Genomic DNA, 14,792 nt, shown 5'->3' with positions numbered 1-14,792 from the left:
GTCGCTCAATCTCTCCCCCACCGACTGGTCACCCGTCCCTTCCGCGTGAAATTCTTGGAAGCAGGTGCACATACCCGAGACTAATCTGCAGTGGGCAAAGGGGCAGATTTCTTTCACCCTAAATTTGTTCACAATGTACTTGAAGCGTGGCCGGCCTCAAACGTGTTTCCCACTTTCTTCTGCAAGCATCTTTTTAGGGGGGGGGGGGGGGGGGTGCATGTACGCTCTCACGCATGTGCGTGCAGAGGAGAGAGGGGATGTAAAGATTAAAGAGGAGAAAGGGGTGACAAAGGAGACAGGTAGTAGTGAGAAGAGAAGGGGAAGAGCATCAACACGAGTTAGCAGCAACTCACGATTGTGCAGATCGCTACAGGGAGGTTTATTCGGGGAGAAATCGGGTTTAACCCGATTCTCCTGAAACTTGTTCGGGGTGCAAGAATCGGGTAAAATCGGGTTTTACCCGAAAACGAACAACCCTATCTATAATGTATGAGCTATAAACTTAGTCACAAAAGATTTCTTACTTTTTCTGAGAAGTGGACGCAATGCATCACTGTGAACCAAGTCATGGTCGAGGACATAGCAGATTCCATTTAACATGTACATTGTACTCTTGTATAGCTGATTTTTCCACTTAGGGGCGCATACCTAAAAGAAAATATGAAAGACGTAGTAGCATTAGGGTGCCGAGTAAAATTTTATGCAACTAAACGTACTTTGTGCCACATGCTCCTTTCATTGAATGATGCTTTCTTTGCGTTTTTTATGCCAAGAAATACATATATTTAGGTTTCTCGTACACATTGAAGTGTACGTAAAAATGGTAACATAGTTGAATTCATGTATAAGATACACACACAGTATATGTAAGGAACAATTTCAAAATAAGACTCACAATAACCCTGCCATCGGGTCCAGGCTGAACAACCATTGACATCCCAAGGTGCATATCTCTGTGCAGGTCATGAAAGGGTTCCCCATCAGCTTCATTCTCGTCATAATCCCCTTTGTCTGTTGCAACGAAAACACACGCACATGTTCAATTCATATGTACCGATTGATAAGCAAAACAATGTTAAAGTGAATGTGAAAAGTTGCTCAGTCATTGTTTCCTCATGAACACTACACCTTTTCTGAGAACTGCATTATTGCTTGGCAGTCTGTTATTTGCCAAGTTGAACATAGTATATAGGCTACTGCAATAGTACATAGGCTTTGCGAGGTTTAAATGATGAGATAGAATGAAGTCCCCACGGGTAAAACACATAAAGTAGTGGTATTAACAGGACAGTGTTTGTGGCATAAAAAAACTGCCAGGCGTGTGTGGAACGCGCAACACAGTCACAGCGAAAGCTGGAAGAGCGGCCTTACAGAGCTTTTTTCAAACAATCTTTGAGTAACTGCAACAAGCACACTTGCTGGGTATCCACTATGCCATAAATCTTTTTTTTTTTTGTAGTAGGCTCCCATTAACTACGCTATTCTTTATCATTCTTCAAAGAAGCGTGGTATCCGATACACACTTGCTATAAAATTCGTGCGATTTTTTGTGGTGTGGCGGGACGATGAAGAATTATGTCTAAAGTGGGTATGCGCCACCGTTAACAAGTGATCAAGAACAAGCTTTTGCAATGGGTTGGAGCATTGGACGACCCACTCGTTACGCAATTCAAATTGTGTGATTCCTGGTTCTTCCATTGATGTTCTGAAACCCTTTATTACTCATATTAATGTGGTTCCTTTCCTGATATCAAGCCTGCTTAAGGCCAGTTCGAAAACGAGTTACAAGCAGCAGCTTGGCTCAGTGGTAGAATACTGGGCTGGCACGCAGCAGACCTGGGTTTGAATCTTATTATGTCCTTGGTGTTCTTCATTTACCGAGTTTTTTTCTTTATATAATCTTGCGATACTGGTTACGGACACTGGCAGCGGCGGACAACTACGGCGCTGCACATCACTCGTGTTCTGATCTCATAACAGCTTTCACTGTAAAAACGACCCAACAAGGATAACGAGCTATAGTAACAAAAGCATGTTCAGCTCACGTGAAGCTATTGGTTGACATAAGAAATACTGACACAGGCTCACACACTGCCAGTGTTTGCTCGCGAATTCACATGCCAACATTATCACAGCAGTATTTGATAACAGAATTTTTTTTTCTGAACAGCCAAGCATCCTGTCCTGCTGATGAGAACTGCTATTGGCATAGACATCAGTTGTCAATAGAATGCATCTTCATTCAGAGTGCATTGCATAATGGAGTGAAGAAATGGAAAATTTTATCCACACAATCTGGAATTAAAACTCATGTTTTAGCAGCAATGCACAGCTGGGAGCCAGATGCACTGGGCAAGTATTGTGCTTCACTAAATCTGACAGTTGTAATGGTTTTGTGCATATTTAAGAAGCCACAAGTAGCTATATTATCATAATACAGTGCACCATAGCATGTCATTCTCTATCAACATGCTAAATTTTAGGTGCGCTATGAATGTGTGTGGTCGGTGGTACAAACGAAAAATACGTGACAATGATTTTTATGAGCCTCAAACATGGAACAAATTTGTAATGAAGACTGTATTAAGAATCCAGCATTGGATAGAAAACAATGTCAACAACCACAGTGATATAACTGCTGACATCAATGTTGTAACTGCAATGTGCGGGTGAAAAAAAATTTTTTTCTTGTAAGTGGCACTGTATCATTTCCCTTGTGGCTTCCATATTGAACATAGCAATAAGACTTCAAGATAGCAACAGAACTATTATTGGTGACCTAGCAACTGATTTACAGAAACTTTCAGCAGATCCCACGCCTTGTGGAAGTCGGTCTCGTGGGGAGCAGTAAGTGAGTATGTTTATGCTACATTTTTTTAACTTTGAGCCAAGCGTTAGGAGATGGATTGACCTGTTTTTATCAATGTACTAGTAGTTGTGCACACACAATGGCATTAATAGAAATGTAAAATACACTGGTGTTTAAAAAGAAATTTATGCTTAAACGTAATGTCAGCATTCACATTAGACGAATAATGTCAGTATTATCGAAATTAAGTGCACAATATGGCGCAATGGTGTGAATATCATCCATAACTTTTGTTGGCATATTTCTGCAGGGTATCTATTAGTTGGCATATTACACAGCTATAAAAGCGGAGCTTACACTGTAATTACAACTGGCCTTCACCCAACATGACACCTGTATCATAGTAGTACATATGTAATGTACTATATTACTTTTCTTATAAAATTACAAAGCCAGTGCTGAAACCACATTTGATGTTGCAACGACATTCCGCCTGGACAGGGTATTTTCGCATAGCAGTTTAAAGACCTTGCATGGCTCTGTGGTAGAATATCTAACTGCCATGAAGAAGGTTTGGGTTGAATTCCTGTTGGTAGTCTGATTTTTATTTTTCGCAATCTTCCTTAATGCTTGTTCATTTAAATTACCAATTCTTGCTGTTCCAGTGTAGATATAAATGGTCAAGCATCTGTGGTACACACCAACATATCGCGGTTCATGATATACCAGTGTATGCCCAAGATGTCCTGAGGAAAGGGTTCGACGATGTACTCCAAAGTATTTTGATGTCATTCTTGTCATGAGCAGACAGTCATACCAATCAAACCCTCTTACCCTTAGATACCAATTTTGGTCGACACTACATAAATGAAGCGATCACGAGAGCACGCAGATGCATGCGGCTAGATAGATAGGCAGTAAAACGCATAGATAAAAACACTCAAAGTGCCTTTGGTTCGATAAAATAATGCTTTATATTTAAAGGTAATTTCCAAGAATGGTGAAAAAAAAAACTGTGTTTCTCATTATTTTTGAAAGAACTTTTCCGATTCTTTATTTGTACTGCACGCATTTCCTTCATTTGTGTTTGTTACTCCTTGAAAGTTTGCTTTCAACATGACAAACATGACATACACATGCAGTGCAAACAATATTGCATGCACACAACATGGTCTCCACAGTGTTGCGGCTCTGGGCACTGTTCGCCAGTAGTCGCTCCGAATCCCAGCGCTGATCACCAGTTGTTGCGAACCGGGATCTGCCCGGTCTCTTGTGGTAACGTGGTGTAGCTTCGGGTGGAGGAAACGAATGCTGACAAGATGACGATACGAAAAACAAACAGGTTTATGGCACTATTTACAAATATTTACAGCATGAGGTTGGGAGTTCACAAACCACGAGCGTGGTGGTTGAACCGTTACATGGTTCAGAGCCACGTCCTGCATTCTGCAGCGTCCTTTTAAACTCTGTCGGGATCCTCCTCCTTGATTAGAACGTCAATCACACACACACAAGACACCACCCACAGGGTGGTGTTTTGTGTGTGTGTGATTGACCCATAATTCAGTAGCATATGGTCCGCCGAATAGTTATTGCCCCTCTTGACGCAATGCTCTGAGAATAGGGGAAATGGGGTTTCTTTCCGGAACAATTTGGCGGTTGGGTTGCTTCTTCCGCCTTTCCCAGGAAGGGCAGCCAAGGAGTAAACACTTGAATCGCGGAGACACGACCTGTGCGGTTGGTCTGCTTCGCCGTCTAGCTAAACAAGCCGGCCCGGAGGAATCGCTTGTAGGGACATTGGCTCACGAACCGTCTTCTAATCCCTTTGTCACTCCCTGCAGCTGGACGCTGGTTCCGAGAAAACTGGGGTTCCAGGCGTGGGAGCGCTGCCCGGCTACGTTTCTCAGCGACAGCATAGCGCCTACTGACGACGGTCATAACAACAGAAGGAGTGAAGCTGTTGGCATGCTACAATTAAGGCTTACTACATTCGTTACATCATTGACTGAACATGACGCGCTGAATTATAACTGTTTGTTGGCTCACCTGAGTTGTCAACACGAACTTCAGTACACGGGTTCGTTTGTATTTGCGGCCTGCACTTGAACAGGGCACCAGGCTGGTAAACATCCTCTCCCAAAGTGGTTGAGTTGCCCTTAATAGCTGACACCAAGGCTCTGTAAGTAAGAAGAAAGTTTTTCATTGAGCGTAAATGCATTTTTTCCAAGAAGTAATACTGGTACCATGTTGCTCTTTCAACTGCACACTTGATTCAAAAAGGATCAACCCTTACTACAGCTGTGTACTGTAAAGTTCCCAGCAATAGCTCCCAGCAAAGCAAGCGCCCCCTACCTTTTTTTTTTTTAACATCTAAAATAAGCGCCAATGACCATGCAAGCGTACCCCCACCCTTCCTCCGCTGCGGCCACTTATTCAAAATGATCATTGCTTGTGTAAAAACAACCACAGTAATGAGTACACTGAATGCGTATCTAATGTTTTTTATGAAATGTTTTATATTTAAAGCATTTCATTAAAAACGTGCATGAGATTTTTTTTAATCTTCAGTGGCTCTCCGGCCACTGTCGTGAATTTCGGTCTCAGACCAAGCAAGCGTCTGCCTTCCGAATCCAATCGGATGATTCTTCACCGTAGTGGGGGGGAGGGGCTGCTTGTTTGGCATTTTACAGTAGTGTGCAGCTTGAAAAAATAACATGGCCAGAAGCTCCACCTTCATTACATTTACTGTAACATGATAATACGAAAAAAATATAAAGATCAAAGTTGTTTATTTTTATTTTGTGCCAAAACACTAGCAGCTTTCAAAATTTGCTCATAAACGACGAACATATTACCTTATGTGCCTCACTAAATGCAAGGCTACAACCTCCCATAACCCTCAATACATACCCTCCAAAAAAATTGGGAAACCTACCTAGTGATATATTTGAAACGAAAATAATTTCGTGACTATATAAGCTATGGTCAATAAGCACTGGCAAAGTAAAGTGTAAGTATGAGTGAAAATTATTGTGCCCTTTGTATGAATAATGTAAAATAGACCAATCACTCATATTAGCTTACATTTTTATCGTTTTGAAAGCTGTATATTTAAGAAATGAGCTAGGATCAATCATACAGTGTTGTGTGGGGTACTGTGTTCCACTAAATCCGAACATTGAAGAAGAACTCGAAGGGCATGTGGCGGCGTCAAGAGATTTCAGTAAAGGAAAATGCAAGTGCTGCCCCCACCCCACCCTTCCCCCAAATTTATAGCTGTGCTGCTGTAATGAGGCACAAATAAGTACAATTCCAAATATAGACCACCGCAATGACGGACTTGGATTCTCCAACCTTTCCCCTCTCCCTCTCTATTAGAACCCTCCGGAGTGACCGCACAAGTCGCCAAACCCTCCACCCCCCTTCCCCTCCACCGCCATGCTCGGAAGTATTCCAATAAAGAAAGGCACGCAAGACATTTGTGCGACAGAGCTAAATGCATCAAAAGGTGAAATTTTTTACAATAATTATTTAACAATCTAGATGTAAAAGACAAAGATTACCAACCCTTAAAACTCTATTCTTTCAAACATAGCATTGGCCAGCTGGCATACTATAGTGCACTAAAATAATCATTCCTGAAATTACAGTGAATTACAGCAAGATGCTCAAGTGCATGTATCACACATATCCTAACCTAAACTAACTTCATTCTCTAAGTTTAGTTCAATTTATGTCTAGGTAATCTAGGCATTCATGTGTCTAGGTATTCACATCAACGAAAAACATGAAAAATGTAAAAATGAAAAGAAGGAATAAGAGATTACAAATAAACAAACATTTTAAAAAGGAAATATATTGTCAGGATGTTAATATTGCGGCGATCCTTACCCCGCACCTCCACCAAAGCTGTTGCGGATGTGATGGGTTTATTTACACTGAAAATGCCAGCGCTCAACCGTCACTGCCAAATCACCATCGCTCGAGCGCGCCCTCCTTCTGCTTCTTTCTCGCTCTTTCAGTCCGCGTTAGAATATTATAGTAAATGAGAACCTCTGCTCTTCATAAGCGTAAAGCAACATTGGTAACATCTATCAAGTGTTCAAGCGGATGCATCGTGTGCTTACGCTGTTTAATAAAAGTTTAATAAAGATGTCGCTGCTGTATGCTTCGCAGTCTCCGGGGGCTGGAGGGGGTGGGGGGGGGGGGGTCTAGCTCTCCCCTCTCTTCCGCGCGCCTAACTTGAGCGTCTGGCAATGCGACAGAAGTTTTAGTCGAGGTAAGCGTCTTCGCACTGGCACGAGCGGCTGTACGTATTCCGCTGGACTGTTAGTAAGTACCGCCGCAGGCCAGCTGCCTAGAAGCAAGCCGTTCTTCCGCCGTGGACTTGGAATCGTCAGAATCAGCACATCCGCAGCGCAGCGCACTCGAAAGCACAGCAGCAGCTGCGATGGCGCGATGGGCGCGCACTTGCGACGCGACTTCCGGGCCCCGCCACAGAACACCTACCAGGCGGGACGGCCCGAGATGAACGGGCCGGTGTCGGGTTTTTTCAGCATGAAGAATAGGTACGAGTCTGCGGCCACCACCCTTGCGTAGAGAGAGGGGGGAGAAATGAACAACAAGAGAGAAGGCAGGGAGGTTAACCAGGCACATGCCCGATTTGCTACCCTACGCTGGGGGAATGGGATGGGGGCATAAAGATGAGAGAGAGAGAGAGAGAAAAGAGAAGAGAGAGAAAAAACGAGGATTGTCAGTCAATGGGCCGACGCGTATGCAGCGGTGGCACCACACAAAAGTTAAAGGTGGTCACGTAGGCCTGTAGTCCTCAATACCCTTGCGTAAGTCCGGCCGGAGAGTAGGTGCTGTGTAACGTGCGTTAACGTAAGTTCACGTAAAACTATAATGCACACGAGCCTCTATCATTTTGCCCGCCTCGAAATGCGGTCGCCGCAATCGGGATTCGATCCGGCGACCTGCGGGTGAGCAGTAAAACGCTGCAAACACTAGACAATCACGGCCCCACGATGGTTGTATCACGCGTGATGTCACGGAGTACGTGTGCCGTACTCCGTGAGTACGGCACACGTACTCACGGAGTACGGAATGCGCCCGTGGGCTCGATTCCCGGTTACGTCACTTTTAGCGCTGTGCTGTAGAGCTGTCATCAGAACGAACGGGTAGCAGTCATCACATTACAGAAGATTATCGTTAAGTGTACGGAAACATCGCAGGCGGGACGAGCGGGTAGCACAGACCATACGCGAAGCACTGCATAAGCCATACACGAACGAAGCAACGAAAGTTCTAAAGCACACATTTATATATCCCCACCAAAAAGGGAAAAAAAAATAGATGAACCCCATCAGCAGCTCCGCTAATCAGTTTAATTCAATCATAGGGTATTTCCATCCTATACCCCAATAGGGCCACCAATGAACGTATATTATTGCCGCAGTTGGCACATGTGCCCAATGCTCGTACAGGGCACCAGGATGGAAGTTTCCTCAGGGACGTTTACCAAATGAAACCACCCCACAATGAATAAAAGTAAAGTATAGGGGCCATTATTTGTCGCCTTTAACTGCAGTGCACTAATTATCCGACACGTGAAACGGAATTGAAGTTGACGAAGAAGTAACTTCGACGCCGGCAGGGACGGTCCCTATACCGGCGGCTAAGCTGCTTTTTCGTTCACTTTATTGGCGTTACACTTATTTGATAATTTACTGCAATAAGTTTGAATACTAAAAATAGTGCCCGCAATACACTCCTTGGCTTCGTTGTCTGGTGGCTCCGTAAGCTTGTAAGCGGCTTCATAAGCTTGTGACAAAGAAACGAGCCCTTGTGCGTTCATTCAAGGGCCCTGGATGATTTGCGGCGGCATTGGGCGCAGCTGCACATCCACCGGACGCGTACGCCAATTCGGAAGCGAGCGTGGAAAGACATTTCCCATTGTTTGCCAGTGATCCTTGCGTGATCCGTTTCATTCAACCGAGCGGTCGCACACGAGGACAGGCGACGAACAATAGGCACTGTTCTACTTCGCTGCACGCAGTTTCTTCTGCCGATTAAGTGAACTTCCCAACCCAAACAAGCAAACAATGGCATTTTGATAACTTCAGCCTTAGAACAATAGATAATCTGTATTGACGCAACGTCGGCTTCACACGTTTCAACGCTATGAAGTTCTTGGCACCTCGGCTATATCACGAAGAAGCACCTACTAAACCCCTGTCACACGGCGAATCTAATGTCATTAAGCGAATGACATTAAGCGGACCTAATGTCATTTTACCTGCGCGCTGTCACACCAGAGAACACCTACACGACGAAAACAAATTTCACGTTGAAATGATGACCAATGACCTTAACCCTCCTGAGCCGTGGCTTTGGGAGAAATAAAAATATATTAAAACTTGCATGCAACATGCCTGCATCCAGAAAAAAAAATGGCCCCGTATCTGCATGTTTCACTGCAAGTGTCACCGAAAGACGATAGTCTTGCATGTGGTGAGAGTGAACAAAATGTTTATTCCATGTTCTGCGTGAGAAAATTGGTGAATTGTATTCTGAAAGCGCTGCGTTAGAGAGTCTCGATCCGTGCAGCGAAGGCGAACGAGCGCATCGAGGCACGTGAATGCCCCTTGACCTGCGCCATGTGGCAGTTATCTTCGAACACGAAGGAAGGCGTCAACCCACGGAGAAAGATGCGCGCCTGTCTCGGAAGCGATAAGGAGTAGAACGCAAAGCAACGGGAAGGTGCCACCACCGTGTCGTCTCAGCAAAGCGTTGGAAACACTTGCCTTTTTGAGCATCGCATTGCAGCGCAACGAGATAAACGCTACAGTCCTTAGAATTACTTGTGTGTGCCTTGTCTAGTATAAAGGCACACATAAAAAAAACATATACGTGTTGTTATGGTGCCTCGGATATGCGCAATAGTTGCTTTTTAATTGACAGTCGCTCAAGTATGAACGCTGAATCTTGAGCAATATTGGTGGACGCCGCGGATAGGGTCGGCCGTTTGAGGTAACGTTTGGTGCCTTTAGGAAGATCGTTACCGCGGACAAACAGACAAATGTACAGACAGACAGACAAAAAATTTAGCGTCGAAGGTTCCCAAAAAAGACTATCGTCTTTAATAATATTTATGGTTAAAAAGTGCTCCTAGAGTATAAACGCGGCCGCTTTACGCATGACAATAGTTACAGCGCGAGAAGAGAGAAAACTTTATTATTTATATATATATTGTAGGCATTCATTAAGCGCATCTACAATCTTTACACATATTCATCATCATGAGTGGTCGTCGTCTTCATCTGCTGTGGGGACTTGGCTTGTCTGAGTTCTGTGCCTTGGGCGTGGTCACTTCATCGTGTCTTCTGGGCCTAATAAAGGTTGCCTTCACCATTACATCACAAGTGGTGGAGTGTGCTCTACGATCTTCCGTCCTCTCCCAGCCCGATCTGCCTCCTGGAGCTCCGCTCAGGTCGTCGTTTGTGCCAGGTGTCCGGTAACATGCCTCAGGACGAGCCAACCGGCGCTTCTGTGTCTACCTCCACGGCCGCGGCTACCGCGGCCTATCCATCGTGGATTATCACCGCGCACCAGCGTGAGCCGCCCAGGTTTGCCGGACTTCGAGGTGAAGATGTGGAGGATTGGTTGGACCAGTTCAATCGAGCGAGTTCCACTAACAACTGGGATGATCCTAGCAAGCTTCGCCGTGTTTCCTTCTATCTGACAGGCGTAGCGAAAACATGGTTTTTGAATCATGAAACGGGCATTACGGACTGGACACGTTTCAAGACGCCGACGCACTTTCACGTTGCCCGCTTTCTTCGGAGCCACTTAACAAACCCGCCACTGCCGCACTCGAGAAGCTTTCGGCCGTCTCTTCCCTACATGTTTCGTCATTAACTACTGCATGTGGACCCAACTTCTCCAAGCGAGTGTGGTTTGTTCTTATCGCACCAACGTGCTGACCCTTACTGTCGCCGCATCATGGACCGTCTTGACGGGACTTGCCGACCCCCTAACGCCCGTCTTCGCCGACAGCTGACGCAATTCAAGCTCAACAACCACGTCCTGTACCGTCATTACAACCGCTCCCGTGTCCCCTGCAACCACTCGAGGTAGTTGACATTGACCTGTATAATCAGCTTCCTATGACTGTCACGGGAAATCGATGGATAGTTACAGCAGTCGACCACCTGACCCGCTACGCCGAAACAGCTCCCGTGCCTTCTGCATCAGCTTCGGAAGTGGCTGACTTCATCCTTCGAGCAATAATCTTTCGACACGGAGCTCCTCGTGTAATCCTGAGCGACCGTGGAAGAGTATTTCTTTCAGAACTCGTCGAAGAAGTGTTCAAGGCATCCGGCACTACACACAAAACAAGCTCCAGTTACCATCCTCAGACGAACGGCCTGACTGAGCGCTTTCATCGTACACTGTCAAATATGATAGCGATGTCTATCGAACCCGACCACAGAAACTGGGACACCATTTTGCCATTTGTCACTTTTGCGTATAATACCTCTGTACAGCGCACAACCGGTTACTCGCCGTTCTACCTCGTCCACGGTCGCTTCCCCTCTTCTTTCCTCGATGTTTCGTTCTTCTCTGCGCCTGTCAAACCATGTTCATCTTCAAGAGAAGAATACGTGTCTCGTCTACTTCATTGCCGCCAGCTGGCTCGCGTCAACACTGAAGCCAAGCAAGAGGATCGCAAGCTTGAATATGATGCCTCTCATCGTGCCGTGTCTTTCAGCCCTGGCGACGAAGTCCTCCTTCTTACACCCATTCGCACTCCCGGACTGTGCGAGAAGTTTCAATTACGTTTTATTGGCCCCTACACTGTTTTGGAGCAAACGTCTCCTGTTAATTATCGCGTGGCACCCGTTCTTCTTCCGACGGACCGCCGCTACAGGGCAGCAGAAATAGTCCACGTATCCCGCATGAAGCCTTTCATACGGCGTTCCTCTTCGCTTTAAACTGCGGCCAAGAACTGCGGTCAGGATGACCGCTTTCACGTGGGGGGGGGGGGGAGTTAGTGTAGGCATTCATTAAGCACATCTACAATCTTTACACATATTCATCATCATGAGTGGTCGTCGTCTTCATCTGATGTGGGGACTTGGCCTGTCTGAGTTCTGTGCCTTGGGCGTGGTCACTTCATCGTGTCTTCTGGGCCTAATAAAGGTTGCCTTCACCGTTACATCACAATATACAGGGATTAGGGGGGAGATGGGCCGGTGCGGGCCACCCCTCACACACACTAGGTGGGCTCCTCGTTACAGAAGTCCATTGGCAGCCAACGCGACTCGAGCTCGGTTGACCAGGGCCTTCTGGCTCGCCAGGTCGGAACAGCTGAGCAGGGCTGCCTGCCAGTCCTTCCGGATGGGGTTTGGTTTTAGGGTGAAGTGCAGAGTTGACTTGCATGCCCACACCATGTGGGAGATGTCAGAGGACTTCTACACACAGTGCGGGCATTTTCCTGTACACACGCAGGATCAAGATATTTGAAAACTGCCGGGCACAGCAGTGTTTTGGTGTAAAGGCGGAGGAGTAAGCGTTCATCTGCTTTTGTAAGGCCCTTACAGGGTTTATGACAAATCGCGTGGCCAAATTGATAGAATTCAGCAATTTCTCGAAATGTCAAGACCGGATTTAGTTAGGGATGCATTCCGGAAAAGTCTGAAGGCGTTACCCGGAGAGTGAGCGTGCGGGCAGCGGCGCCTGCCGTTTCTTTACCTTCGAGGCCCGTGTTAGCTGGAGCCCATATGATGCTACGGGACGCAGGGGCCCCGACATAATTACTGTTTTGTAAGATGCGGTACGCCAGGTATGGGACATACCCAGGTTGAATGTTTCTGCAGGCCCATCTCGAGTCCGTATAATGATGACGCGCGAGTCCTGGTCTGCGGCAGCTAGCGCGATGGCGACTTCCTCCGCACGTCCTACATGTGCTCTGAATGCGAGACCATTCACCACGATGTTTTGGCGCGATAACAGAACGACGACAAAGAGACAAGAAGGACACGAGACTAGAAGGACACGAGCGCTATAAAAAAGGTTGTCTGCGTCGATTTGTCGTCGTTCTGTTCTCGCACTACAACTATCGTCATGTCATACCGACTAGCCCAAACTGCCACGCTTTACGCAACTTGCCATAGCTGCACGACACACTCGAAAACCAACATGGCCGACGATATGACCAGGCGCGAGCAACGTTTATAGACGCGACTATACAGTGAACTATAGTGTTAACTGTAAGTGAACTGAACAGGGGCGCACGACTGGCTTCTCGGCTGCAGGAATGAGACGGCGGCAGCGATTTCGTGTGGTCACCAACCATGGCCACCACAATACGTGCAATCGGACGATCAGCATATCCGCGATAGAGGCAACAATAACGACAACACAGCAAAGATAAAACACGGCCATATATATATATGGCCGTGTTTATATAAAGCGCGCTTTCAGCAACTCAAGCGGCTGCGGGGCCGCACACATGTTCCAGATGTTCGCCGGTGTTGTAGAGCGTCCGGACGTTGTAATGGATATACATCGTGCCTTTCTCAAGGCCAGATACGTCAAGCGAAAAGGTTTTCTGGGACAATGTTTCGGTTGCGCCATATTTCGGGCTTGATGAAAACTGTATGCCGGAACACATGCATGCATGTTGACAGCTCTCAACCTGTACTAGTTCACATATCTGACGCTCATTCTTTTTTTTTTCAAACGGGTTTCTTAAGGACCAAAGTGCTCGAAGCACTTCGGGGTGTGTTGTTGAACACTTGTGTCGTCTGATGACGGGATGACTGGTAGCGAAAAATACAGCGATCACACACGTTAGAGGCACTTGTCGAATTGTTACAACCGGACTGTGACCCGCAAGTTGACCGACTGGGGCTAGATGCGTTTCTAAAAACGCCTGCAATCTCCACTGTACACATCCTTGTGCTTGTTGATACCACTAGAGTGATGAGCGAGTGGGAAAATAACACGCCGTTAACTATTCGTTGAAATTAAATACGCGTCTCCGTCATTTCGTAGCCAGTGTAGCTGACAGTGCACGACATGGGTGAAATGAGTGCGCTGTGAGCTATTATGGATCTTCATAAACTAATCCTGTCATAAACCTTGCCTAGGCAATGTTTCTTTTTTGTTCTTTTTTTGGGGGGTGGGGGGGGGGGGTAGGGCATTTTGTTGTTTTCGGGAGGATCCCCCCTCGAAATCACTATTTTTCGCTCTCTATGCTATGGCGAAAAAAATTCGGGGACGGAGGGGAGGGGGGGGGGCCCGGTGTGTCAATCAATGGCTATGCCCCTGCTTCTTAGATGTGTTAATTAGAAGCTTAACTCGCTACCACGATGGTAGTTAACAATGCTTGAGCAACACATAGGGGGCTATCTTTTTTTTTTACATTCGTGCCTTTCATTTTATCATTTGAAGTGCAGCGAGCAAAAACCAGTGTCTGAACTGTGCAATGTTTGTGGTGCAACTAACTGCAAAGAAAACGATCATAACCGAGGGATACTCGTGCCGTCATTTGTATTCAACTTGAAAATGTGAGAGTTGCATGGACTACACGGCAGCTCATTAAAAAAAAAATGGTTCGTGTTTCCTAAGGGGAGCTAAAACAGCTTTAGAACAAAATACACCACACAGAAATTGTTGTGAACCAAAAGATCGAGGCTTTATCCTCAAGCTAAAATAAAAGGGAACGTGAATTAAAAGCCCCATTCTGAGTGTAGAGGTTGAGAGGGGGGGGAGGGGGGCTCACTGCAGCTTCCTCTCATACATACATCTTTTTTTTTTTCGATCAGGATATCCTTTTGCACACGTGAAGCTTGCGACATCACCTTTTATATTCCACGCAAAAAAAAAGTGGTCCAAATCTACTTATGCATAAGATTCCGTCACACGCAGAAGAAGAAAATAAACAAGAAAATGAATGCCGAGAAAGTGAGCTCAG

At 46.0% G+C, this 14,792-nt stretch overlaps 1 protein-coding gene across 1 annotated transcript in view; it reads right to left on the bottom strand.

Moving 5' to 3' along the window:
• LOC119188173 (integrin alpha-9) overlaps window positions 1-14,792 on the bottom strand; it is a 76,780-nt gene that overhangs the window by 31,217 nt on the left and 30,771 nt on the right. The window contains exons 2-4 of the mRNA XM_037436094.2: window positions 4,856-4,986; window positions 896-1,011; window positions 525-648 (exon numbers count right to left, since the gene is read on the bottom strand). Coding sequence (XP_037291991.2) covers window positions 525-648; window positions 896-1,011; window positions 4,856-4,986 — 371 coding nt within the window. The remainder of the gene's footprint in view (window positions 1-524; window positions 649-895; window positions 1,012-4,855; window positions 4,987-14,792) is intronic.

The sequence above is a fragment of the Rhipicephalus microplus genome, chromosome 1 (assembly GCF_043290135.1).
Source record: "Rhipicephalus microplus isolate Deutch F79 chromosome 1, USDA_Rmic, whole genome shotgun sequence".
Classification (NCBI taxonomy): Eukaryota; Metazoa; Arthropoda; class Arachnida; order Ixodida; family Ixodidae; genus Rhipicephalus; species Rhipicephalus microplus.
The sequence above is the reverse complement of the archived record's forward strand: the minus strand, read 5'-3'. Positions and strand labels throughout refer to the sequence as shown.